At 49.3% G+C, this 25,368-nt stretch overlaps 2 protein-coding genes and 1 non-coding gene across 5 annotated transcripts; 2 read left to right on the forward strand and 1 right to left on the reverse strand.

Moving 5' to 3' along the window:
* Positions 1-218: 218 nt before the first annotated feature.
* On the reverse strand, positions 219-3,117 carry EMG1 (EMG1 N1-specific pseudouridine methyltransferase). The gene is made up of 6 exons (XM_054041434.1): positions 2,879-3,117; positions 2,694-2,795; positions 2,152-2,293; positions 1,340-1,398; positions 1,024-1,173; positions 219-571 (listed from the first exon to the last, which is right to left on the reverse strand). Exons 1-6 carry the CDS (start codon positions 3,014-3,016, stop codon positions 458-460), a joined length of 705 nt encoding a protein of 234 aa, XP_053897409.1. The 5' UTR covers positions 3,017-3,117; the 3' UTR covers positions 219-457.
* Positions 3,065-13,889, forward strand: PHB2 (prohibitin 2). Of its 3 annotated transcripts, none has more exons than XM_054041401.1 (11): positions 3,065-3,149; positions 3,579-3,723; positions 3,837-3,921; positions 4,793-4,872; positions 5,149-5,333; positions 9,752-9,881; positions 10,548-10,651; positions 11,090-11,167; positions 11,834-11,909; positions 12,174-12,201; positions 13,252-13,889. In XM_054041401.1, exons 2-11 carry the CDS (start codon positions 3,597-3,599, stop codon positions 13,283-13,285), a joined length of 927 nt encoding a protein of 308 aa, XP_053897376.1. In that variant the 5' UTR covers positions 3,065-3,149; positions 3,579-3,596; the 3' UTR covers positions 13,286-13,889. The 3 variants fall into 3 exon arrangements, with proteins under 3 accessions (XP_053897376.1, XP_053897368.1, XP_053897385.1); XM_054041393.1 differs by lacking the exon at positions 3,065-3,149 and adding an exon at positions 3,308-3,416; XM_054041410.1 differs by lacking the exons at positions 3,065-3,149; positions 12,174-12,201; positions 13,252-13,889 and adding an exon at positions 3,308-3,416 and having other exon boundaries at positions 11,834-11,914.
* LOC128830699 (small nucleolar RNA U89) lies at positions 11,241-11,494 on the forward strand. Its single transcript, XR_008443657.1, has one exon. It is a non-coding gene; the product is annotated as a small nucleolar RNA U89 (small nucleolar RNA).
* Positions 13,890-25,368: the final 11,479 nt, after the last annotated feature.

The following is a 25,368-nucleotide window of genomic DNA, read 5'->3' on the forward strand; positions in this document are numbered from 1 at the left end:
AACAGTAGGTCCAAGGAATGTTAAATATCTGCTGTGGGAGACCTCTCTGGCTCATGTTTATCAGGCTATGGTTGAGTGACAGTTACTCTTGACTGTGCTATCCACTGCAGCTGAGGAATAGGTTTATGGTAGCAAAGGTCATAATACAGACACAGATCCTCTAGCATCTCTCCTCACCCCTTTACTCACCTGCAGTTAAAAAATTCACAGCACAAAAATGCATTTTTATCAAAAGTAATTTTAATATAAGGAGAAAGAACACCCCCAGAGGGGTGCCCATTGGCCTCTCACCATGGGAGCAGCCTGCATGGAAGGAAAGCTCAGGATGGTATGCCTTGAACTCTATCACTGAGCCTTCAGGCAAGGTTGACTCTGCTCTTTACACACACAAGTAGAAAAATAGCTGCCAAGTCTAGAAAGATCAGAGTCCTACTCCACAGGGCCAATTATGGAGGGCTCACACCACCCCCCAGGCCTCCTCAAAGGCTGTGGTGATCTTGGCACAGGTCAGGGCAGCAGAGAGGGGATAGTTGCTGATGGAGATCATCTTCTCTATATAGTTAACATTCAGCTGGGGAGAGAGAAGAATGAGGGGGAAGCAGGAAATCCATGTTACTATCCAGTCAGTTAATACCCCCAACCATTGACAATACCACTGCACTTCCAGTACTTGTCACACTATGTACTGCAATCCACCCAAAACTGATATGCACCCACCCTTGAAGCAGGACAGCTACTAACTCATAACATCTTGTATCCAAGTGAAGCAGGTGGGCATGGGTGTGGCATAAGATCATAAAATTTCAGTGCAATTCTGGGAGAGGAATTGAAAGGGAATACCCCCTTAACATAAGCGATCATGCAGCAGAGCACAGGCCTTGCATCAACAGCATCCCCTCTAGTGCAGGAAAACCATGATCTATAATGAAAAGGAAACAGTCCCCTACTTCCCATGACAGGTCTACTGCTCCACCAGGCAATCAGTGATGGGAGAAGAGGTGTGTCAGCCACCACTACCCTTACCGAGCCATGGGCAAAAGCTCCCACAACAATTGCAACGGGTTCTGCAGTGGGAACCAGTTCACGCACATCTGTCACGTTGGGGACTGAGAAAGAGGTGCCTATCTTCATGCACCCCACAGGGAGATAATCAGTCACTGGATTCTTGATGACCTGCATGGGAAAACACATTTAGCTTGAGGTTTAGAGGTTAGATCTTGGGGCTCAAAACAACGTTTCTGTACAGCAGCAGAGGCTCACTTCCTAACACATCCTCAGCCCTTACAGAGCACCACAGAGTCATTAAGTTCCCCCTCAACAGTTAGGAATAGAAACTTACCTTCAACAGTTTCTGGGGCCCATCGGCTGCACGGACACTGAGTTTGTGTAGCAGCTGAACTGGTAGGAGAAGAAGAGAACCAGGAAATTTTCATGTGTCAACATTAGAGTACCTATTCTGCAGCGAGCTGAGTTGGGAAAAGCCTCAAGTTTCATGTCTGAGCCTCCTAATTTCCAATGCAGAACCTTCCCTTGGGGCAGCACCCCTGAGGCTCAGACCTGGGCTACTTTCTCTCATCCCACTCTCCCAAACTATGGCTGTGGTTTACATCACCAGACTTGCAGAAGGTTCTTCTGCTCCGATAGGTGCAGCTTCACCACAGCAAACAGACACAGGGTGGGTTGATTTGTTATTGCCTTCCTCTGCAGCAGGGTCAACTCTTAGTTTTAAATTACTGTAAATGGTGGATTTTCTGTAACAAACTCTTTAAATCATGATTTGAGGATGTCAGTAACTCAGCTAGAGGTTATGGGTCTATCTCAGGAATGGGTGGGTGAGGTTCTGTGGCCTGAAATGTGCAGGAGGTCAGATTAAATGAGCATGATGGTCCCTTTTGGCCTTAAAGTCTGAGTCTATATGGCTCTTTGAATCTTTCCTCAAAATTTTCAGCCCTGTATATTTATGGCTTCCTTCCATCCTGTGCTCTTTCATATCTGAAGGCCCCTCCCCCAGCCTAAGGGGAGGAACTACTGAACCAGGGGCTCAAACAAGTGGAGGAGAGGGAAGCAAATAATAAAACAGAGACAGGCTAGAGGGTCAAAGGGTCATAAGTGGGGAGCCAGAATGGGGATGAAGCAGTTTGAACCGCTTACCCATCAGACCGCAGAATCGATCAAAGGTTCTGGGAATCCTCGTCTGGGGATTGACTTCAATGAGAACATTCTTCTGGGTGTGGATGTAAACCTGCAGCAGGCCAGCCCGGTTCAGGGGACTGTCCATGAGCATCAAGAGGCTCTTAAGAGAGAAAGCACACAATGGGAGAAGCACATGACACCAGAGAATTTGATGTTAAAAGGAAGGATCAACTCTCAGACATCAGGGTCTGGGCACAGTGAGCAGGAAGGGACTATTCTGCTGAGGAAGTGGTGAGAAAAGGATCCAAAAAGGCACAGTGGCTCTGCTGCAGCAGAATTTAAAAAGATGGGTGTTTACATGGGCAATGTGATTTACAAACTTAAAAGAAAAATCTTTGGAAGGGCCAATCCTGCTTCAAGGAACAAGCTGATCTCTTGTTATGGGGAGTCCAGAGAAAACGTTCCCTTTTGGGTGGCTTTTGCATAAGCGCCTCCTGCAGGAGCTGATTGCTGGCACAGCGACCTGGCCCTTCCTAGGACCTGCACAACGGGGGTCGTACCTGGTGTGTGATGTCGGGCCTCACCTCCCCCGGGTCCCGGCCACTTCGCAGCAGCAGCGATTTATGTTTGTCGCAGTTCAGCAGCTCGTACGTCTTTCCAACCTGCAACCAAAGAGACGAGGAGAGAGTGAGGACAAGGCGGGTCATGGTGAGTCCCCGCCAGGCCCAGCCCCGTTCCCCGGCACCTTCACGGTCTCCAGACTCGCTCCCTCGAGAAGTATAAGAAGCCGCCGCCGCTGCCCCAGGGGCCGCTTCGTCGCCGGGGCCATCTCTGCCGCCGCATCCCCTGCTGGTCTCCGGAGCTGCCGCGTGGGCGCCGCCATCTTGGAAGCGGCGTCACAGCTACGGCTCGTGCTCTTCTAAACCGGAGCCTCGCGCTTCCCCCAGCGGCGCGGAGAGAGAGCCTAATAATCGGCCATATTCCTAGCACTTCCGGTGTGCGAAAGGCTGCTTCCGGTAAGAGAATCTAAACATCGATGTCACGTGCCCTGTGTCCGGATAGTTACCCTCCCCGTCAGCCTCCCCGCGGCGAGGGTTGTTTCCGTCCGCTATCTTTGAAGCGAGTACGGCCTCTACCCGGTTGCTTTTTTAATCTCAGGGCGCCGTGTGGGAAAAAGGTAGACCCGTTTCCGGTCACCGGTTCCAGTCGGAGGGATTAGAAAACGGACACTTCCGCTGTCCTTTCTCCCTCTTCCTCCTCCTGTAGCGGCAACGTGGGGGCAGGTGAGGGCTGGTTCGGGGAACGCGGGCTGAGCTCCCAGCCGTAGAGGAGTCCGCGACGGGGCCCAGGGAAGTGACGGGACGGGGCGGTTTGGGGGAGGGGGACTGTCTGTCTGTCTGTCTGTCTGATTTACGCGGCTGCCTATCTGTCCGTCCGTCCCGCAGCGCCCGACCGAACTCCCCATGGCCCAGAACCTGAAGGACTTGGCGGGGCGCCTTCCCGCTGGGCCGCGCGGGATGGGCACCGCCCTCAAGCTGCTGCTGGGAGCTGGCGCCGTCGCCTACGGGGTCCGCGAGTCGATCTTCACCGGTGAGTTCGACTGGCCCCGTTCTCCGCACACCTGCCCCATGCTCCACTTCCCCCCCGGCCCTGCCCGCGCTCCACCCCCGGCCCTGCCTGACTGCTGCCCGCTCTCCCCACAGTGGAAGGAGGCCAGAGGGCGATATTCTTCAACCGCATCGGTGGGATCCAGCCAGACACGATCCTGGCGGAGGGGCTGCACTTCAGGTAAGGGGCAGAGGTGCTTGGGGGGAGGGGACGTATGAGGTTTTATCCACATCCTTGGATTCCTTTTGAGCCAATTTGCTCTTGCAGGTAAAAGATCGTTTTCCTCGTTCAAACCAAGATTTTCACTGCTACCCCTAGTAAGTTCTTTCTTGGAAAAGCAGCCTTAATCTCAGGAGCAGAGACATTCTTGTAGTTCCTAAATCCTAATTTAAAACAATCTCCTATCTAAAGATCCTGCTGTAATCCCGAAAGGACCTGTGTTGCTGACAGAGCTTTGCAGGGTACCAGCCACATGGCAGCAGCAAAGTTGGGAACTTGTAGCAATGAGGTGGCACACCCACTTTCTGGATTTAAAAAATAGGGAGAGAATACAAAAAATCCACTTGTTGTAATGTCATCATCAAAACAGGAAAAAGTTAAAGTTTTTAGCAGAAAACATCTGAGGTAACAACTCAGCTGCCCTATTAGTACTGATCTACCTATGGTACTTCTGGGGTTTAGTCCCCATTACTGTAGAACTTAAGCTCCTCATATCACAATCTTTGATGTATTTATCCTCACTATGCCCCTGTGAGGCAAGGTGATGCTATTATCCCTGTTTTACAGTCTGGGAACTGAGGCACACAGAGACTGACTTGCCCACGGTCATGCAGGAAGGCTGTGGTAGAGAAGGCGTTTGTGGTCATCCAGGTCCTAAACTAATGCTCTAAACATGGTTTCATTCTTCTCCAATATTTATTCAGTCCTTGGATTCACTGTTCCCCCTGCCTCCTGTTGCACACATGTACACTCTCCGTCCTAATCTCCTTTCCCTCCTTCGTGATACCTCTGTTGATTGTATAACATGTGATTTTTGTCCTTGGTTTTTCAGAATCCCCTGGTTTCAGTATCCAATAATTTATGATATCCGAGCTCGACCCCGAAAAATCTCCTCCCCAACGGGCTCCAAAGGTGAGACCATCTTCTTGACCAGGACAGGGGAAGGGACACAGTCCTTTGCCCATTGTTTCTGTATTAGCCCAGTGGTAGAATACTAGGGTGTTTGTGGAGCCTAAGCAGTGGACTGGAATAATGGGGGTGGAGCTGCAAGCCAGGAATAAGACTTTAGCAGAAAGTAGGGACTGGAGTAGTGGTCTGGGGTCTGCAGATTTAGGGGTATTGGCAGAGCTGGTGAGAGCCAGGCTGGGCTTTGGGGATGTAGTCAGTATGTGATTCTCTGTCTCTTAGATCTGCAGATGGTGAACATTTCTCTGCGTGTCCTTTCACGCCCCAATGCTGCAGAGCTGCCCAAAATGTACCAGCGCCTGGGTCTGGACTATGAGGAGCGGGTCCTTCCTTCGATTGTCAACGAGGTGCTCAAAAGTGTTGTGGCCAAGTTCAATGCTTCACAACTCATCACTCAGCGAGCTCAGGTCTGTTCATTATCCCATGGTGGGAGATCTGAGATGCTAGAGCCTGCCTGGAGTTAGCTTACTCCCCCCCACACTCCCACCCCAGATGCACAGGATGGACAAGGGACAGAGGCTAGTGTGGAAGGATTAGCCCTTTGGCACCAGGGTCAGAGTCACTTTTCTGCCAGGTTCAATGATGGCAGATATCATGAGAAACCTCAACTGGCTTCTGGTGAGTGAGGAGGAGCCCGTGGTCCGTCCAGGTACATGTTGGGACCAGAGACACAGGGAAATGGTAGGAAAGAGATACTGGAGGCCAAATGTAAACTCCTAAGGAAGGAGACATAAGGTCAATCTATACAAGTCAGTCAGACTAGACTGAAGAGATGGCAGCGCACTGCTGTATCTACAAGATTCTATAGAATCCAGCGAGATAAAAATTCTCATTGGCCAGGACCACACCATTGAATCTCCAGGGATACAAATCCCAAGATGTAAAAATATATTACTGGCCTCCAGATCAAAAAGAGGAAATTGAGTGCACAATGTGGAGAAACATCAGAGGCAGGAAAACTTAATGAAGATAATGGGGGATTTCAACAGCCCACACACAGCCTGGTCCAATAGCACAACGGGACCAAGTTTTAGAGAAGCAATTGATCAACATTTTAAGAGAGCTGTTCCAAGAAGCAAGTTCTAGACAGCACAAGAGAAGAAAGAATACTTTCATTTTAGTCTTAAGAAACTGATAGTTAAGTCAAGAAGTGACAGTAGCTGAGTCACTAAGTAATAGTGACCACAGTATAATAAGGCTCAACATCCTAGGGGCAGTTAGGGTACCAAAAAGTTACACTAAACTTTAGAAAGGGAGATTTCAATAAAATTAGTAGGTTAGTCAAAAGGCCCTTTTAGAAGTTAAATGATAAAAGTAACGGAGGTAAAATCCCAAGCGGTAAAATTGATGCTACTTATAAAAACAATAATTGAGAAGACATGGGCACTGTTGAACTGAAAGGGATCCAGAAAGGCAAGGAGTGTACCAATATAACCAAATAAGATTCAAGATGCTATTCAAGCCAAACAAAAATCTTTCAAAAGTTGGGCCTAATGAGGCCAATAAACAGGAACATAAATTATAGCAAACAGTGTGTAGGAGGGAAATTAGAAGGGCCAAAATAGAGTTTGAAGAGCAAATAGTGAAAGACAAAAAACTAATGGGATTCTTTCAACATATCAGAAGCAGGAAGCCTGAGAGAGTCCCCTGGATTATCAGAGGTTAAAGTTACAATTAAGGAAGATAAGGATTTGGTTGAGAAGCTGCATGTTTTCTTTGCATCAGTCTTCAGCACTAAGAATGTTGGAGGGATTCCTACCATGATCTGTTCTTTCCTGGTAGTGAAGATGAGGTCTGTTCCAAATTGATAATTTAAAAGGCAAAAAATCACCAGGCCCAGCTGGTTACAGAAGGAATTTCAGGATGAAGTGGCGGAGCTGCTAACAAATATTCACACACTCATTAGCAGCCTCTGCTCCAGAGAATTGGAGGATAGAAAATGGTGTACTTGTATTTAAAAAAGACTCTAGGGGTGATCTGGGGAATTACTATGCAGTGAGCCCTATATCTGTGTCTGGCACACAGGTTGAAATGATTATAAACAAAACATCTAGAATTTCATGATCTGATAGTGTCTAACCTGCGCAGATTCTGCAAAGGAAAATCATGTCTCATACATCTCAGAATTACTTGCACATGTAAGGGACATAGTGGAGAAAGGGTTGACATTTATTTAGACTTATTTAGCCGTTTAGTTGTGTAGAAAGAATAGTAAATATGGCAGGCGACCAGCTTGGCTAAACAGTGAAATCCTTGCTAATCTTAAACGCAAAAAAGAAGCTTACAAGAAGTGGAAGATTGGACAAATGACCAGGGAGGAGTATAAAAATATTGCTCAGGCATGCAGGAGTGAAATCAGGAAGGCCAAATCACACTTGGAGTTGCAGCTAGCAAGGGATGTTAAGAGTAACAAGAAGGGTTTCTTCAGGTATGTTAGCAACAAGAAGAAAGTCAAGGAAAGTGTGGGCCCCTTACTGAATGAGGGAGGCAACCTAGTGACCAAGGATGTGGAAAAAGCTAATGTACTCAATGCTTTTTTTTTTTTGCCTCTGTCTTCATGAACAAGGTCAGCTCCCAGACTGTTGCACTGGGCAGCACAATATGGGGAGAAGGTGACCAGCCCTCTGTGGAGAAAGAAGTGGTTTGGAATTATTTAGAAAAACTGGACGTGCACAAGTCCATGGGGCCGGATGCACTGCATCTGAGGGCACTATAGGAGTTGGCAGATGAGATTGCAGAGCCATTAGCCATTATTTTTGAAAACTCATGGCGATCGGGGGAGGTCCCAGATGACTGGAAAAAGGCTAATGTAGTGCCCATCTTTTAAAAAGGGAAGAAGGAGGATCCGGGGAACTACAGGCCAGTCAGCCTCACCTCAGTCCCTGGAAAAATCATGGAGCAAGTCCTCAAGGAATCAATAAAGATACACTTAGAGGAGAGGAAAGTGATCAGGAACAGTCAGCATGGATTCACCAAGGGGAAGTCGTGCCTGACTAACCTAATTGCCTTCTATGATGAGATAACTGGCTCTGTGGATGAGGGGAAAGCAGTGGATGTGTTATTCCTTGACTTTAACAAAGCTTTTGATACTGTCTCCCACAGTATTCTTGCCACCAAGTTAAAGAAGTATGGGCTGGATGAATGGACTGTAAGGTGGATAGAAAGCTGGCTAGATCGTCAGGCTCAACGGGTAGTGATCAATGGCTCCATGTCTAGTTGGCAGCCCGTTTCAAGCGGAGTGCCCCAAGGGTCGGTCCTGGGGCCGGTTTTGTTTAATATCTTTATTAATGATCTGGAGGATGGTGTGGACTGCACTCTCAGCAAGTTTGCAGATGACACTAAACTAGGAGGCGTGGTAGATCCGCTAGAGGGTAGGGATCGGATACAGAGGGACCTAGACAAATTAGAGGATTGGGCCAAAAAAACCCTGATGAGGTTCAACAAGGACAAGTGCAGAGTCCTGCACTTAGGATGGAAGAATCCCATGCACTGCTACAGACTAGGGACCGAATGGCTAGGTAGCAGTTCTGCAGAAAAGGACCTAGGGGTCACAGTGGACGAGAAGCTGGATATGAGTCAACAGTGTGCTCTTGTTGCCAAGAAGGCTAACGGCATTTTGGGCTGTATAAGTAGGGGCATTGCCAGCAGATCGAGGAACGTGATCATTCCCCTTTATTCGACATTGGTGAGGCCTCATCTGGAATACCGTGTCCAGTTTTGGGCCCCACACTACAAGAAGGATGTGGAAAAATTGGAAAGAGTCCAGCGGAGGGCAACAAAAATGATTAGGGGTCTGGAGCACATGACTTATGAGGAGAGGCTGAGGGAACTGGGATTGTTTAGTCTCCAGAAGAGAAGAATGAGGGGGGATTCGATAGCAGCCTTCAACTACCTGAAGGGGGGTTCCAAAGAGGATGGAGCTTGGCTGTTCTCAGTGGTGGCAGATGACAGACCAAGGAGCAATGGTCTCAAGTTGCAGTGGGGGAGGTCCAGGTTGGATATTAGGAAACACTATTTCACTAGGAGGGTGGTGAAGCACTGGTGCAGCCTTCTCTGGATACTGTGTGCAGTATTGGTCACTCCAACTCCAGTGGATATTGTGGGACTGGAGTGGGTTCAGAGAAGTGATGAGAATGATCAAGGGCCTGGAAAAACGAAGAGACCAAAAAGATTGGGATTGTTTCCTTAGAAAGGAGACCTAACGGGACACAAGTCTACACAATAATGACCCCTGTAGAGAAGAGATCAGGAACTTCTCTTCTCCCTGTCTCAGAACACAAGAACAAGGAGGACTCTCAATGACATTGAAAGTGACTAAACTGAGGAAATCATTGCCACAGAACGTCACTGAGGCCAAGAATTTAGCAGGATTGAAAGAGAGTGGCTATTCATATAGGTATCAGGACTATCCAGAGTTAGTTAATGGCAACACACATTTTGAAAGGGATGTTAAAAGTTATGCTTCAGAGTTGAAGCGGATCAATGATTATTAGAGACCAGGCTGAAACCTAACATGGTCACAGTTTTCCACATCTGCTGGCTGCAGGGTTTCTTATACTTTTCCTTGAAGCAGCTGGCCCTGGCCACTGTCAGAGACAGGGTACTGGACTAGATGGACCGTGGATCTTGGTCTGGCAATTCTTTGGTTCCTATGCAAGGGTCCTGTGCTGCCCAAGCATCCTCTCCTTATCGCCTAGGATACTGGGAACTAGGGTCCCTAGGAAGTGGGTTGAAGGGGAGGGGGCAATGATGCTCTGGAGGGAATGGTAACTGGGAAGAGATCTGTGAGTTAGTCGTGCCCCTCCTACCCACTCTTTCATTTCAGGTCTCTCTGCTAATCCGACGGGAACTGACAGAGCGAGCCAAGGATTTCAGCCTCATCTTGGATGATGTGGCCATCACAGAGCTAAGTTTCAGCCGCGAGTACACAGCGGCTGTTGAGGCTAAGCAAGTGGGTGAGTTGGTGCTGCCCTCAAGCCTCAGCACAGTGTTAGGGGATGAGTGCTGCAGGAGCGACCCTTCTGTTTTGGAATCCTCAGCCCATCTGCCTCTGTGACAGGTGAACTCTGGAATCCTACTGGGACCGTTAGCCACAGGCAGTTCCATTCCTTTCCTTTTCATATAAGGAAATTCAGTGCCGAAAGTTTTGTCTAGAATAGCACTAACATCACGTGGATATAATCACAGTCAGGTCTTGCCAAAGTCTGGCTCCTTTGGTCAGCATCCAGAACCTGTGTATTTGATGGGCAGCATTTAAAAGTGCTTGGTCATGGAAGATGGACTAGAAGATTCTCCATTCCTGCAGCAAGCCTGAGTTCCCATTGCTTCAGAGAGCTACGCTCAGTTCCTGACTATTAATGTTTGTAGCTGTATTGTGGTTGTGCCCAGGGGCCCCAGCCTCCCTGTGCTAGGTACTGCCAACACATAAATTGGCAGTCCCTGTGTCAAAAAATGGACAATCTAAGTAAATGACTAGCTGGGCAAGGGCCCGGGATACCATAACTTCAGGTTTTTAGAAGTACGAGCTCCAGGGAATAGACTGTAGGAAAGATCCTGCCATAGGATTTGGAAGGATGGAACCTGGTTCTAATGTCTCTGGTTTTGGCCTTTTCCCTCCCTAGCCCAGCAAGAGGCCCAGCGAGCCCAGTTCCTGGTGGAGAAGGCCAAGCAGGAACAGAAGCAGAAGATTGTCCAGGCAGAGGGGGAAGCCACAGCTGCCAAGATGATATCTTTTTCATGCCCTGTGGATGTGGTCGGGGAGGTGTGCTGGACATAGGGATTCTGGGAGTCTGTCTCAGCCCACGGTACACATACTGGAAGCCATGTGATGGATTGAAGGCAGGTGTGACTTGCCTTCTTCTATCATTTGTCCCCCTTCCCTGGGCAGAACATGGGGGCTGTCTGCATTGGCCTGTGATCTTGGTGATCGGCTGGAGCCTCCATTCCCAACTGATACCTACGTGATCTACATCAAACTTCCAGCTACGGCCACTCAGTCCCATTGCCTTTGGCTTGGGGAGGCTTGTGCTGTCCCATGAGGTCAAAGGTCAAGCTGATTCAGTGAGCATTGTTTCAGAGAGAATCCGGTGACACTCAGTTAGGAGGAGGAAGCTGGGTGAGGGTCTGTTAGCAGATTTCCCCCTTAACTTACTGTCGTCCTCACATTGGTGAAGCCTTGAGCAAGAACCCAGGCTATATCAAGCTGCGCAAGATCCGAGCTGCCCAGAACATCTCCAAAACAGTAAGTTAGGGGGCTAGGGTTGTTTCATTCCCCTTCACTAACTTGTTTGCACTCCCCACACCCATTCCAGAGGCCATGTGATGAGTCTAAGGCGAATGTGACCTGCTTCCTCCTGACCTTGTCCCTTTGTACCCCCACCCTTCTGGTCAGGGTGGGGGTTGTCTGTACTGATCTGTGATCTGGGGGGGGGGGAGCTGCCCCCCCCCCTCCCCACCATAAAGCCAGATCTATATCAAACTTCAGCACCCCATACCCAGCCACAACCACCCAGAGGCCCCAGTACCCTGCGGTCTGGGAAAGTGGGCACATGCCTGCTTGGGGGTCAAAGGTCAATGTGATGGGAAGTTGGAATGAGCACTAGTTCTCAAAATCTGATGGCACTGGATGTGGGACATGGCTTTGTCCTTATTCAAACTTGTACTACTTGAACTAAGATGTGCTATTATACCAATACAGAACTCCATGTAGACACTCCTAATTTGGTTGTAAGCAAATTATAGACTAACAGATGTATTGGAGCATGAGCCTTCATGGGTGAATACCCACTTCATCGTATTCACGTGTGTGCGCAAGGTGGCAGTTGTGTGGAGGGGTCTCATTCACTCCATCCCGTTGTGAACTCGCTCCCACTGCAGCCACCCTGCCCTCACTTGGTCTCTCTTCCAGATTGCGGCGTCGCAGAACCGCGTGTATCTCACAGCTGATAACTTACAGTTGAACCTACAGGATGAGGGCTTCACCAGGTAAGGGGGGCAGTGGTGTCATAGAGGCTCCAAATAGCTCCAGAAGATGGATTCCTCCTTTTCCCCCAAACTAACATTCACATAGAGAGGGAGCGAAAGGTGTTCTGAGCCCCAGAGATACCCCTCTGGAGCTTTGTCCCGCTGAATCACATTTCTCTTGAATGGGGTGAGCCCATGGATAGCACGAGAGGGTCTTCCTTATATTTCTAAAGCTCAGGATTCAAATCAAGTTAAATCTAATTGTTTTTCTCTCTTCTCTTTTTGGCTGCCTCTCCTGACATGCAGAGGAAGGTAAGGCACAGATCACTTTGTGTGAGCCCTTTTCCATCACATGGGAGGCACGGCTGCTGGGTATCGCCGAGTTTCAGGCAGCAAGGGGGGTATGCCATATGGAAGAGGACAGTCCAGTGGTTTGAGCACTAGCCTGAGACTTGGATTCAACTCTCTGCCCTGTCACAGACTTCCTGTGTGCCCTTGGGCAAGTCAGTGGGAGTTTGGTGCTTAAAGACCTATGAGGATGTAGACCAGCTGTAAAATGGGGCTAATAGCACTGCCGTAGCTCTCAGGAGTGTGGTGAGGACAAATACATCACGCTGTGAGGTCCTCCAATACTGGGGTAATGGGAGTGAGATAATACCATGGATGGATGAGAGAGGTTGGAGGCCAGATGGGTGGTGAATCAGTGTTTTAGCAGCATGGTCAGTGCAGGCCAAGATGGGATCACGGTGGGTTCCTGAAAGTGGAGGAGACAAGCAGGTGACGTGGAGAGCCCAGACTGAGGAGGGGTGGGATCATAGAAGGAGGCAGTTGGCATGGGAATTGCATGCTGTGGGTGTGTTTGGCTGCTGCAGGGGGGTGAAGGGGAGGGTATTTCTCCATACAGGATCCCTTTCTCCATAGGCTTTCTCCAAGCAGGCTGAAACTCCCTCCATGCCCTCAAAGACTTAGTGTTTATGGTGATCTCCTGGGCCCAGAGTCTGTCCCCCTGCTGAATCCCACGTGTGACACAGGGGAAGGCCCGCCAGTCTTCAGGGTCCTAGTTAATGGGTTAACATTAGCAGGGGGCCTGGTAGTCCGGACTCCTGGGTTCTGTTTCCGCTGTGGCCTTGTCTAGTTGTGTGATCTTGAGTCATTTCCTCTCTCTGCCTTTATTTCTGCCATTGCAAAATGGGTTGAATTTTTACCTCTCCCAGGGGGCTCATGGAGCTTTTAGAGACATGCTAGTGAAGCCAGGGCTGGAGGCCAACTTTTTTCCAAATGTCAGGCTGGATCAGCAGTTAAACTGTACCCCCTGCATGTGTGCCTTCCAGACTATAATGTCTCATTCCTCTCTCCCCACAGTGACAGCCTCCTGACCAAACCAGGGAAGAAATGAAACTGCTAGAACCATTCACACCAACTGGCAGAGCAAGATGTGTGAGTGACCTTGGCGATCTTCCCTCACCCAAGATTCTCCGTCTGCCTGGGCCCTCTGCTGGTGCCTGTTAGTTTTCACTGATTGTTCTCTCTCACTTACTTTGAAATTCCCAATGCAATGGCCAAGCTGGTACCCAATCCCCAGTGTTGGGAGCCATCTATGCCATTGGGCTTCACCAGTTGGCTAGTTTAATTCCTGCTTCATTTGGGTCCTATTAAATCCCATTTGGTGGTTTTAAACTCGGGCAGGGGCGGGCAGTGTGAGCCCTTGGGGACCTGTTATTCACACGCTGCCTCTGCTAGTGCTTGGATTTTTATAGGACTAGAATCGTAACTGCTGTGTCTGCCAAGACTGTGAGGCCTTTGTTTTGGTACCAGCACCTAGCTTTCAGTTCAATGAATCTCTTGTTAATTTCTCTTCCAGCCCTTCCTTCCCCATGGGAAAACTCTTGAACGGAGGTTTTATGGGGCTCATGCCATTTTTGGGCTCTCAGATCACATAATTTTATCTGCTCAGTGATTCTTTCAAAAGTTTGTAAAAGTAAAAAAAGAACCAAAACTTGTCCCAGGTGTGTTTAGTGTGGAAAATGAGTTCTGCGTTTCTTTTGGTTTAGAAGAGGGGCTTGGGGGTGGCAGTGACCAGGACCAAGATGGTAGGGGGGATGGAATGTGAAACCCTCATTGTGTTAGGGGGAGTGATGGATGTAACTAATGCATGAAGCTCTCCTGCCAGCACGCTTGGGCAGGGTCATTCTTGTATCCCAGCCTGATACATTCTGGAGCTGAGCTCATAGCAAGACCTACATGGTTAGAAGCTGCTTCATCATCTCCCTTCCTAAGCATCCTCTTATCTAAGTTTCACACCTGCTTCATCTATACATATGTTCTCCATTACTTGACGTGCACAGAGCTGGTTCCACTGGCTTTTCAGCTGCATGAGCCAAGAGGATGAAAAAAGCCCCACAACAGCAAGACTGCTGCTGTGAGCACTTCCTGCAGAGCATGCAGCTTGGGAGGCTGGATAAACAGAGCTGTATTTAATACAGCCCTCTCCCTGCTTTTCTTGCTCAGCACAAACTGGATTTAGGATGGTGAGCCCCCTTGGTCCCTCTGCTCCTCTCAAACCTCTGAATTAAATGGTCTCCTTTTATTATTTTTCCTATAGGAGGCCTACACAGGATCTCCCATCCCATCTCCTGCTGCAGGGGGAATAGGGTGGACATTTGCTGGGCACTCTGTATAGTGCCAATATTTAAGCTGCTTCCTTCCTAAGTGGAGTTTCGCAGTGTTCTGGGCCCTGTTTAGCTTTCCCTGCGGGGGAGGAGAGGGTTGGCTGAAATTAACCATGCGGACACAGCAGAGTTTTATGGACTTAAACTCACTTTCCTGCCTCTGCACCTTGTGCATGCTGGGAGTATTATCCCCATTTCACAGAACAGGCAACTCATCAGCCTCAGGCAGTAGAGCTGGACTTAGAAAACAGCCCCTTGTTCTTGCTATTTCTGGACTTTGTTTATTTGGCCACTTCTTGACCTCTGCTGCTGGCATTTACAAGTGACCTGCTTGTGACTAAATGTCAGCTCTACAGGAGAGCTGTCTGAGCTGTAGGCAGCCAGCTGGGCTGGAGCTTGTTTTAGCCATGGGGCCTTCAGTTGCAGTATGAGTGGCTTGGCCTTGCCACAACACAATGGCCAAAAAGCTATGGCTAGATTTGGGTGGCTGTCGGGTTAAAGTATGACGATTCTAGGCTCTTGAAAGGGTTGGGGGCGGTGTCAGTCCTGATGAGTTCAGTTTCTGGAACTTCATGTGGAAAAGGACTAGAACTTTCCTTTCCTCTTTTGAGAACGCTGCAATGGTAGGTTCCCCAACTCAAGGGCAGCCTTATGGAAATGCCATAAATATTAATGGGGATGGTGAGCCGCTGAACTGTAGGAGCCCCATGCTACTTGACAGGAAAGTGGGGCTCTGCCTGTTAAGGATCCCCCCCTTTGTTTTCCATACAGTGATGAAAACTCCAAGGGCAGTTAAAACGATCTGCTCCAGACTGCTGGCTGGGAGAGCTTGGAACTGCAGCAGCTCCCCTGCAGCTCTCTTGAATCTCTCTTTTTGTAGACTGTCCACTCTAGAGGGGGAGGAGTTGCCCATCGGCCCTGCAGCTGTGCAGTGCTGTGCAATGTGGTGCTAGTGAGAGGGGCACTAGCAGGCAGAGATCCAGATGGTTCCTAAAGAATTGTCAGTGCTGCACAGATGGCAATTGACTGGTGAAAAGTATCTGTGAGGATCAGAGTAGAGCGCTACTGCAGAGAGTCTCTGTCTCCACACCCCACCTTAGCGGTATGCGGCAAAGTGATGCCAGAGCTGCTGTTCAGGGGATGTTGTCACGGCCAAAAGTATAACGGTTCAAAAAAGAACTAGATAAGTTCATGGAGGATAGGTCCATCAATGGCTATTAGCCAATGTGGTCAGGGATGCAGCACCATCCTCTGGGTATCCCAGAGCCTCTGACTACCAGAAGCTGGGACTGGATTGGATGACGGGATGGATCACTCAACAATTGCTTTGTTCTGTTCAGGCCCTCTGATGCATCTGGCACTGGCCACTGTTGGAAGACCGGCTACAGCTCTAGACAGATCATTGGTCTGACCCAGTGTGGCCATTTGTGGCGCTATCTCCTTTTGTCATTCCCCAGCCTGGAGTTTCAGCCTGGCACCAAGACCATTAATTTACTGGACACTTAGCATTGGGTTAAAGAAATGGGGGCATCTAGCCCAGGGCTGGGGCTTTGGCTGTGGCCTGGAATGGAGTGCACATGGAGCTGGAGAGGGACAGTATAGCTCCTCTGAGCGTCAGGAATGCAACTGCCACTTTACACTGCCTTACTCTGCGGCTGCTTCCTTCCTTCTGGTTTCTGTTCCACAGTGCTGGTTATTCAACAGCCTGGGGAGCCTCAGAGCTGTTGTTTCAGCTCCCCTCCCCCAGCTCAGGGCTTCCCTCCCTGCCCGATAGTGGTGTTGGGGCAATCAGTGGTGAACAGTCACTTCAGTCAGCGCTGCCCTTTCCTCCTCACTACTTCTCCCATTCCTGGCTTTTGCCAGAGCCCCCAGCTGACCTTTGCTGCACCCCGCCTCTCCTGGGCAGAATGAGCCCTTTGGTTCAGCAAAACACCCATCAGTGTGAAAAGTGACAACCTCTTCCTGGCAATGCTGCTTCCACTGACATCACCACCTCCACATGAGGCATAGTGTGTACGTCAATGTAGTTATATCTACACATGCTGTATTACTTACATGGGCTGTTAGCCCCAGCTGGGCTGAGGCTCTCCTCCACCCCACACCCCCACCAATCCCTCACTGGGAAACAGCAGCAGGGCTCACAGCTGGAGCTCTCCCCACCCTGGGGCTGACAGGCAGAGCTGTGAGCCCTGTGCAGGGCTCAGTTTTACTGCAGGGAGCCTACCAGTGCTGAAATTGACATTCTTGTCAGTTGCACAGCTGCTATTATTTCACATTGCTTCTCTGGCTCCTGGTTCTCAGTTGTGGGGGCAGGGCTCCAGTTGTGATTTCCCACATGGGGCTCAAAGCTTGGGCTATCAGCCCCAGGGCAGGGGGAAGAGGGCTCCAGCTGTGAACCACCCCTCCCCCCATGGCAGACAGCCAGAGCTGAAATGTGAAATAATAGCAGCTGTGAAACTCAAGAATATTGATTTCACTGCTTTTAGATTCCCTACTATGAAACTCTGCCCTGCAGGGGCTCACAGCTGACAGCTCAGGCTGTGTGTGTGTGGGGGGGGGGGAGCTGTGAGCCAGCACCTTTCTAGCAGCTGGGTGGGGGCCAGATATGCCTAAAGCAGAGGCTTTCAGTCCCAGTGTTAGGTAAAAAAGCAAGTCCTCACTCACCTCTCCAGCACCCGAGTTCGTGCGGAGTTGGTATGGGGCTCACAATCTGTCAAGAGACCAGACACCAATTCGTTGATCAACGGGCTCACACTATCCTTAGCTTGAAAGGCTTCAGAGTAAGTGTGGCAAGTTTATTAGAGGTGAGCATCAATATTTATACACAGAAGTAAACAAAGTGATTAACAGATCATAATGGTCATGCATAATCAATCAAGATTCTACAGGATAAAACAGGTTAAAAATGTAAATTAAGAAAGAGAAAAGGGGAGATGGCTACTTAAGGGGAGGAGGGTGTCATGAGTAGTTCGCAGGTCAGAGCTTTGATTAAAAGTTCAGACAGAGACATCAAGTCTGGGTTAAGTTTAAGCTCATCAAAAGTTCAGACTCAACATTCCTCCATTTGTAGCTTTGGGATAACTATTTACCAAAAACTACACCCCATTTTAAGGAGCCAAGGGCCGCTTGGCAATTTCAGCCTGGGCCAACTCGAGGAGAGTAAGGCCCTTGGCTGAAGTAGGAAAAGAATAAACTGACCCACATGAGTCTATGAGGGAGGGGACACACTGAATACAGCAACACAGTATTATAAGGATTACTATGGCCCCAACAATACCCACCAAGAGTTTTTTAACCCTCCCAAATCCAGGCAGCCAATTCCATAAGGCTCCCCACCAATCATAAGGTGGCTGGCCAGAGGAGTAGTTCTTAGCCATTTCCCTTAGATGTTTGGTACGTTGAAAAGTGTCAGAGTAGGTGTCATTTACAAAAACACAGCATTCTTCATTTATGAGGGCACAAGTTCCTCCCTGGGCTGCTAACATTATGTCTAAAGCCATTCGGTTTTGCAAAGCTAACTGGCGCAGCTGGGACATTTCCCCGGCCTGATTCTCAAATAGGGTCGCAGTTTCATTGGTTAAAGATTCTAGTAGTCCCTGTAGATGGATGACATCACCCCTCAAGCTAATGAGACCAGCCTACCGCTGCCACGACGAACCATCACGGATATTAATATCTCTGAAGGTTTCACGGATGTTACGAACGTGGGGAAAATGAGGGGGAGTGAGGGAGATGCGAGAAGGCGGTGTTAGCCACGCTAAATAACATGACCCTGCCCAATCAGGGGAGAGAAAGTAATAAGCTTTGGGCCCGCACACCCAGTATGTTCCATACAATGCGTTTCGGGTATTCCATTTCTCAAAGTAGGAGGTAACCCACCACCCGTTGGACCACTGTTCCCCTGGTAACGCAGAGGGGTCGTTGTGCGAACTGCAGAGGCACAATTTGGTAGTGGTGTTTTCAAAGGGCAGTGTAGTTCTGCTTGAGCAGTTGTAGAAGGCAATCGTATGTCCCTTAGCAATTAGTTGGACACCCTCGTGATCTGAGCAGGGTTTCTTAAAAGCTGACTCTGAAGGCTTGCCCACCCATGAAAAAGTTGGATCGGGGTGAGGGATCCACATATGGGATAAGTGGGATGCGCAAGGCTTGAAGCCAAGATTTTTACTAAAGGTGGTGCCATTAAAATACATGTTGCATTTACTTGTTCCCACAAAAGTTGACCCCTTTTCTTTAACAAAACACAGTGATCCTGTCTGATTGGTTACCCTGAGATATCTGTTAATTGGCACTCCTGTTTTGTTCCATGTAAGATTGTGTTGGACTGGATCTTTTACTCTAGCCGGTGGCATCCAAGTCATATTAGCAGTGGTCAGGGGAATGGGTGTGAAGGGGAGTCCCTGTTCTGCATTTACTGGAAATTGAGTACATACCCAGCAATTACTTCTATTTCCTAAAATACGAGTTTTAACCTCGTGGGAATATCTAATAAAAGCATTATCTTCATAGGCAGAAAATAAACTAAAAAGGCATAATAAAAAACATACAGTTGTCAGAATAAAAGGTCCTCTCATTTTTTCCGAGTCAATTTAAGTCTGATGTCTGAAAGAGGTAAGCTGGTCCATTGGTCGGAGGCAGTGTCCTCAGTGGTGGCAAGAGCTGCTGGTCCGTCACTGTGGTCCACTACGGCTGGCTTGACGTGGGAGTGGTGGATCCAGGATTTGCGTCCTTCCAGGAACACTGCAGTCTGGGTTGTTAAAAGAACCTGGTGGGGTCCAGTAAACCTTGGCTGGAGGGTGTCGCCACGAACGAACTTTTTGGCCCAGACGAAGTCCCCTGGTTGGAACGGGTGGATCTGTTCTTCCAGCGGCACGGTCTGGGAAAACTGCGAGGCTTTCCAAAGGGTACGGAGGCGAGCCTGTAGGGAAAGAAACTGGCATGCGGTCATATGATCCCCTCCCAATAGTGAAACATCAGCACGTGGTAGCGCCCCGCTTTTGAAAGGGGGGTGTCCATAGAGCAGTTTAAAGGGGGATAATCCCAATACACAGGTTGGGCGAGTACGAAGGTGAAACAGGACCAAGAGAAGTACCTGAGGCCACTTTAACCCTGTTTCCTGACAGTATTTAGCCAATGTAAACTTAAGCTTCCTATTCATACGCTTAACTTTCCCGCTAGACTGGGGGTGGTAGGGTGTATGAAAGGAGTGTGAAATGCCCAGTTCTTGTTCTAAACGGCCAAGGACATGACCAGTAAAGTGAGGTCCGTGATCTGAGTCAAGCACGAGAGGGATGCCAAAACGGGGTACAATGTCTCTAAGGAGAATCTTCGCCACTGTGGCAGCAGTACAATTAGCAGTAGGAAAAGCTTCGACCCAGGAAGTTAGAGGGCAAACCAAAACAAGGAGGTGCTTTTTCCCAAAAGCCTTTGGCATATCTGCAAAGTCAATTTGAAGATGTTGAAATGGAGCAGCAGGCGGAGGTCTTCCACCCTTAATTTTGTTAAGAGGCGGAGCAGGTCCATTACGCTGACATGTGCTGCATGCTTTCACTATTGACAGGCAGTAGGGTTGAATGCCTGGAGCATACCAAAAGCGAGCAATGGTGTCCACAAGGGCGTGCATGCCATAGTGACCCCCCTTATTATGGTGCCAGCGAACTGCCACGGGGTATGTGGAGCGAGGGAGGCAGGCTCGGCCATCCGGCATAAGCCAGGTCCCTTTGACCAGAGTGGCTCCGAGGCTCTCCCACGACTGTAGTTCAGCAGCGGGTACTGGTACGGGGTGCGGTGGAGTAAAGGAGGAGGCTGCAATAGCCAACGTGGGCATGGCTAAGGGTAAGACGGCAGCCATCTTGGCGGAGGCGTCAGCCAGGGCATTCCCACGGGTGACGGGGCTATCATCTTTAGTATGGGCCCGGCAGTGAACTACAGCCAGGACCGAGGGTTCTTGGAGGAAGTCCAAAAGCTTGTGGATGAGGGGGAGGTGCTGAATGGGTTTACCGGCAGCTGTCTGGAAACCTCGAAACTTCCAGAGGTGGATGTGACAATGCACAACTCCAAAAGCATACTTGCTATCAGTAAAAATGGTAACGGTCTTACCAGCGGCCAACTGGCAAGCTCGGGCCAGGGCATAGAGTTCGGCGGCTTGGGCTCCCCAGTTGCCTGGCAGTGAGGCGGCCTCTTGAATGTCCCATTCAGAGGTGACTGCATAACCGGTGAAACGCTTGCCATCAACATAGAAGGAGCTTCCGTCCGAGAAGAGGATGCAATCAGGGTTGTCCAGTGGCACGTCAAACAGGTTGTCCCTTATCTGTAAGATGCTATAAACTACTTCCACACAGTCGTGCTGATCCTGGAGGACTGGCAGGTCAGGAAGCAAGGTAGCTGGATTAGGGGGCCCACACCTTTCAAAAATTAGGTTAGTGTCTTCTAAGAGTTCGGCCTCTAGCTGTTGCTGACGATGGGCCGAAAAGACTTGGGTTGTGCCCCTACGCAGAAGGGCTGACAAGGCATGAGAGGTCCAAACCGTGGTAAAATGACCCAGGGTCAGGCTCTTTGCCTTTGTGGTCAGCAGGGCAGCTGCTGCCAGAGTCCGGGTGCAGGATGGGGTTCCCTGAGCAACAGGGTCGATCTGCTGAGAGTAAAAAGCAAGCGGGAAATAGTGGGGCCCGCTCAGCTGGGTAAGGATGCCACTAGCAATTCCGCCCCTCTCGTGGACAAAAAGGTGAAAGGGTTTGCTGTAATTGGGGGGGTGGAGAGACATGGAGGAGGCCACACTGTCCTTGAGTAACTGAAAGGCTTGGATTGTGTCCGGGGACCACTGCAAAGGGTCAGGAGCAAGGTTAGCAGTGAGTCGGTGGAGCGGTTTGCTTAACTCCCCGCAGGATGGCAACCAGGGGCGACAGAAGCCAATTAATCCTAAGAAACCTCGAAGTTGTTTCTTGGTGTTTGGCAGAGGGCAGTTTTGGATAGTCTTTATGCGGACTGGGTCCATTTGTCTCCCCTCTGGGGTTAACAGGAAGCCCAGATATCGGACCTTCTGTGAGACCCACTGAATCTTGTTAGGGTCTACCTTGTGGCCTCTGGTGTGTAGGTATAATAAAAGTGCCTAGGACCAACGTGGATCCCTCCGGACTGGTGAAGCCTTCCAAGTCGTGGCGGAGGCATTGGCTGAAAATCGTGGGGCTGTCTCTGTAGCCTTGAGGAAGTCGTTGCCAGACATAACTTTGTCCCTCCCAGGTGAAGCCAAAGAGATACTGAGAGTCTGGGTGCACAGGAATGCTGAAAAAGGCTGATTTTAAGTCAATAACAGTGAACCACTCAGCATCTCAGGGGATTTGGCTGATGATAGTAGCTGGATCAGGAACTACTGCATGAAGAGGGACCACATACTGATTAACAACCCGTAGATCCTGTACAAAGCGCCAACGAATAGGGTCTCCGTCCTTTTTAGGAGGCTTTTTGACAGGCAGTATAGGGGTGTTACAGGGAGTGCGCTGAGGGCGGACTAGCTTTTGTGCAATGAATCCCTCGATAATGGGGCGGATGCCCTCCCGGGCTTCCAGCGACAGGGGGTATTGAGGGACTGACGGGGGGGTTAAGGAGGGCTTCACTTGAATCCTTACTGGCTCTGCCGAAAGGAGCAGGCCAACATCAGTGTCAGAAATTCCCCAGAGGGTTAAAGGCAAGTCAGTGAGGTCAGGGGAGAGAGATGGGGAGGTTTCCCAATTACCCTGAGTTGGGGCCGAATCTCCTAACACTGTCATCAATAATCCTACCCCTTCAGGAGTGCAGGTTAAAGTAGCCTCAAGCTTACAGAGTAAATCCCGGCCCATCAAAGGGATCGGACAAGCTGGGGAAAAAAGAAAACGGTGAGAAAAACATTTATCAGCATAAATAACATTTAGAGGCAAAGGGAGTCCCAGAGACTGTGGGTTGCCCTCCACCCCAGTTGCAGTTTTAACCTCAGAGGATAGCCAGGGAGAGGGGGCATGATTTAAAAGAGAGAAAGTAGCTCCAGTATCAATGAGGAAGGAGACAGGCAGTCCTTGGACTGAAAAGGTTAGACGAGGCTCTTTGCTGGGAGGGGAGAAAGTGAGGAAGGAGCCGGCTAAAGACATTAAGGAAATAAGACCATCACATTGTTTGCCTTTGCCCCCGGGGTACCGTCATTGAGGAGGCTGAGTTTGCTGCAGCTGCTGCTGTTGCCCGTAGTTGATCCAGGCCTGGGGAACGGGCTGAGCTGGTGGTGCAGGGGTGTATTCGTCCCTGGTGTAAGTATCTGCGGATGCGACCGGGCCCTCTGGGCGTCCCCAGGGGAGGGGTATGCAACCTGCTGCATCTGCTTGATTTTTTTGCCTAGTAATTACTTCTCCCGAGGTGTGCCCTTCCATTTCCCCCTTATCCCTCTGCAGATTCCAATCTGGAGTCCTGCAGATTCCCCTCTGTGCCCTGGAGAGAGTCCCCCTGCGGAGGAATAGGGGCAGGTGCAGTGGGGACCAACTGACAAATCAAAACACGCCGTGGTTTACACCCTTCATCGAAATAACATGGAGGGGGTTCACTCTCGGGAGAATACCTGACTGCCATAATTTTTAAAGATTTCCACAGCTCTGCTGCTGTGTCCCAACAAAACTAGTAACATAACTGTCCCGGATGGTCTTTTTCGATCTGGCTCCTTACTCCTCTTAAGGCAGCCTGTTCGAAAGAGCCATACGAAGGCCACCTCATCTCCGGGTCGGCCAATACCCAGTCCAATTCCTTACACACAGTGTGTACAACTTCCTCCTAGACATTCTTGTCTGTACTGGGAGTTTCCCTTCGTTCCATAACTTATTTACAATCCCCAACGGACTCTCAAGAGGCACGCTAATCCCTTGACCCATGGTGTCTGACAGGAGTCCTCCAACTGGCGTTTACCCTGCTGTCCAGTACACGACCCCTCAATATTGAATTGGCTGGGAGAAATCTCCCGTGGCGCCTGCCAATTATTATATGAGTGGTCTGACCACTGGACAGAGGCACCGCACCAGAAGGAAATCCCGGACGAGCTCCCAAATTGTTAGGTAAAAAAGCAAGTCCTCACTCACCTCTCCAGCACCCGAGTTCGTGAGGAGTTGGTATGGGGCTCACAATCTGTCAGAGACCAGACACCAATTCGTTGATCAATGGGCTCACACTATCCTTAGCTTGAAAGGCTTCAGAGTAAGTGTGGCAAGTTTATTAGAGGTGAGCATCAATATTTATACACAGAAGTAAACAAAGTGATTAACAGATCATAATGGTCATGCATAATCAATCAAGATTCTACAGGATAAAACAGGTTAAAAATGTAAATTAAGAAAGACAAAAGGGGAGATGGCTACTTAAGGGGAGGGGGGTGTCATGAGTAGTTCGCAGGTCAGAGCTTTGATTAAAAGTTCAGACAGAGACATCAAGTCTGGGTTAAGTTTAAGCTCATCAAAAGTTCAGACTCAACACCAGGGCTGCCAGGCTCTAGCTGTCTGTGTCCCACGACACCTCACTTCAGCTGGTGGAAGTGCTCCTGGTGAGGACACGCACTGCCAAGAGAAGGCACAAGTATGGACATGGAGCACCGCTTTATTTACAACAACTTAACTTTAGTTGACTTAATTTTGTAGTGTAGACAGGGCCTGAGACAGGTGGGTTTGGGACAAAGTCCTGACAGAGACAGGGAGGAGAAACAGACACAGCCTTTTGAGTTTTCTATCCTTTTTTCCCCATTCTGTTCAGTTTCATATGCTGTGCTCATCATTGAGGGTCCAAGTACCTGACACTGTCATTCACTTTTATCAGCCAGCCACGCCTCTGCCTCGGCAGGGCCAGGTTAACAAACCCACTCGTTTGTTGTTTTTTTTAAATAGCTTTTCTTCTAGTTCACAAATGAAAACACACTTGGGAAGCCTGGCACTGCAGCCTGCACTGATCAGTAGAGACCATACAACAAGGCCCTAACCTCTTGTGTTATTAAACAGACCCTGCTCTTTTCCCCAAGAGTTGGGCTGTGAATCAGGGTCCAGGGCCCATTCCAGCTCTGATCATTCCATTCTCTCATCCCAAACATTTTGCTTGTAGCTACAATTGGAAATGGAATTCTTTGAACAATTGTTTAGGATAAGAAGTGATAGTGTTGCTGTACAGCCGTTGAACAGCTACTCCCTCTGAACCAAGATGTGGCTGCATTTCAGTGCTTGGCAAACCAACCCTATATAAGCCCTACCCAACCATCAGTGTGAGTACCAGGCTTAATTAGCTAATTCCAGAAATGCCCTTCCAGAGGCTCAAATGAAAAAATGTTATTCTGCATGAATAACAGCATGTTTTTGAGCAGTTAGGACCTCAGCCACTGACTGCACAGGGTAAAATCCACAGTTGTTGACCATATCCCAACGCAAGGAACTGTCTGCTTCAGCCAGAGACAGGGAATGGGATAGAGAGCCTTTCACCTCTAGGGCACCGGATCCTAGGTGGGCCAGGTAAGAGGCACTGGCTGGCTTAGGGTGGGTTTGGAATACCATATGGGGCCTTTCACCACTCAAGCATTGGTTCCAATCCAGTCCCAGGTCAATGGACTGCCTGGTGTGACTGGCACACTGGCAATTCACCCTAAGGCAATGACACTTGGGCATATGGAGAGAACCTGCTAACAGGTTCATGCACCAGGCCGTGGCAGAAGCAAGGAAACCGACTGTTCCACTCCCTGCGCTAGGTCTGTGTGGCTCAAAAACAAAAGTATTTTAAAAAACAAAACCCAATTTTTGGCGAAAACTGAAAACACCAGAGAATAAAAGAA

The sequence above is a fragment of the Malaclemys terrapin genome, chromosome 1 (assembly GCF_027887155.1).
Source record: "Malaclemys terrapin pileata isolate rMalTer1 chromosome 1, rMalTer1.hap1, whole genome shotgun sequence".
In the NCBI taxonomy this organism is placed as follows: domain Eukaryota; kingdom Metazoa; phylum Chordata; order Testudines; family Emydidae; genus Malaclemys; species Malaclemys terrapin.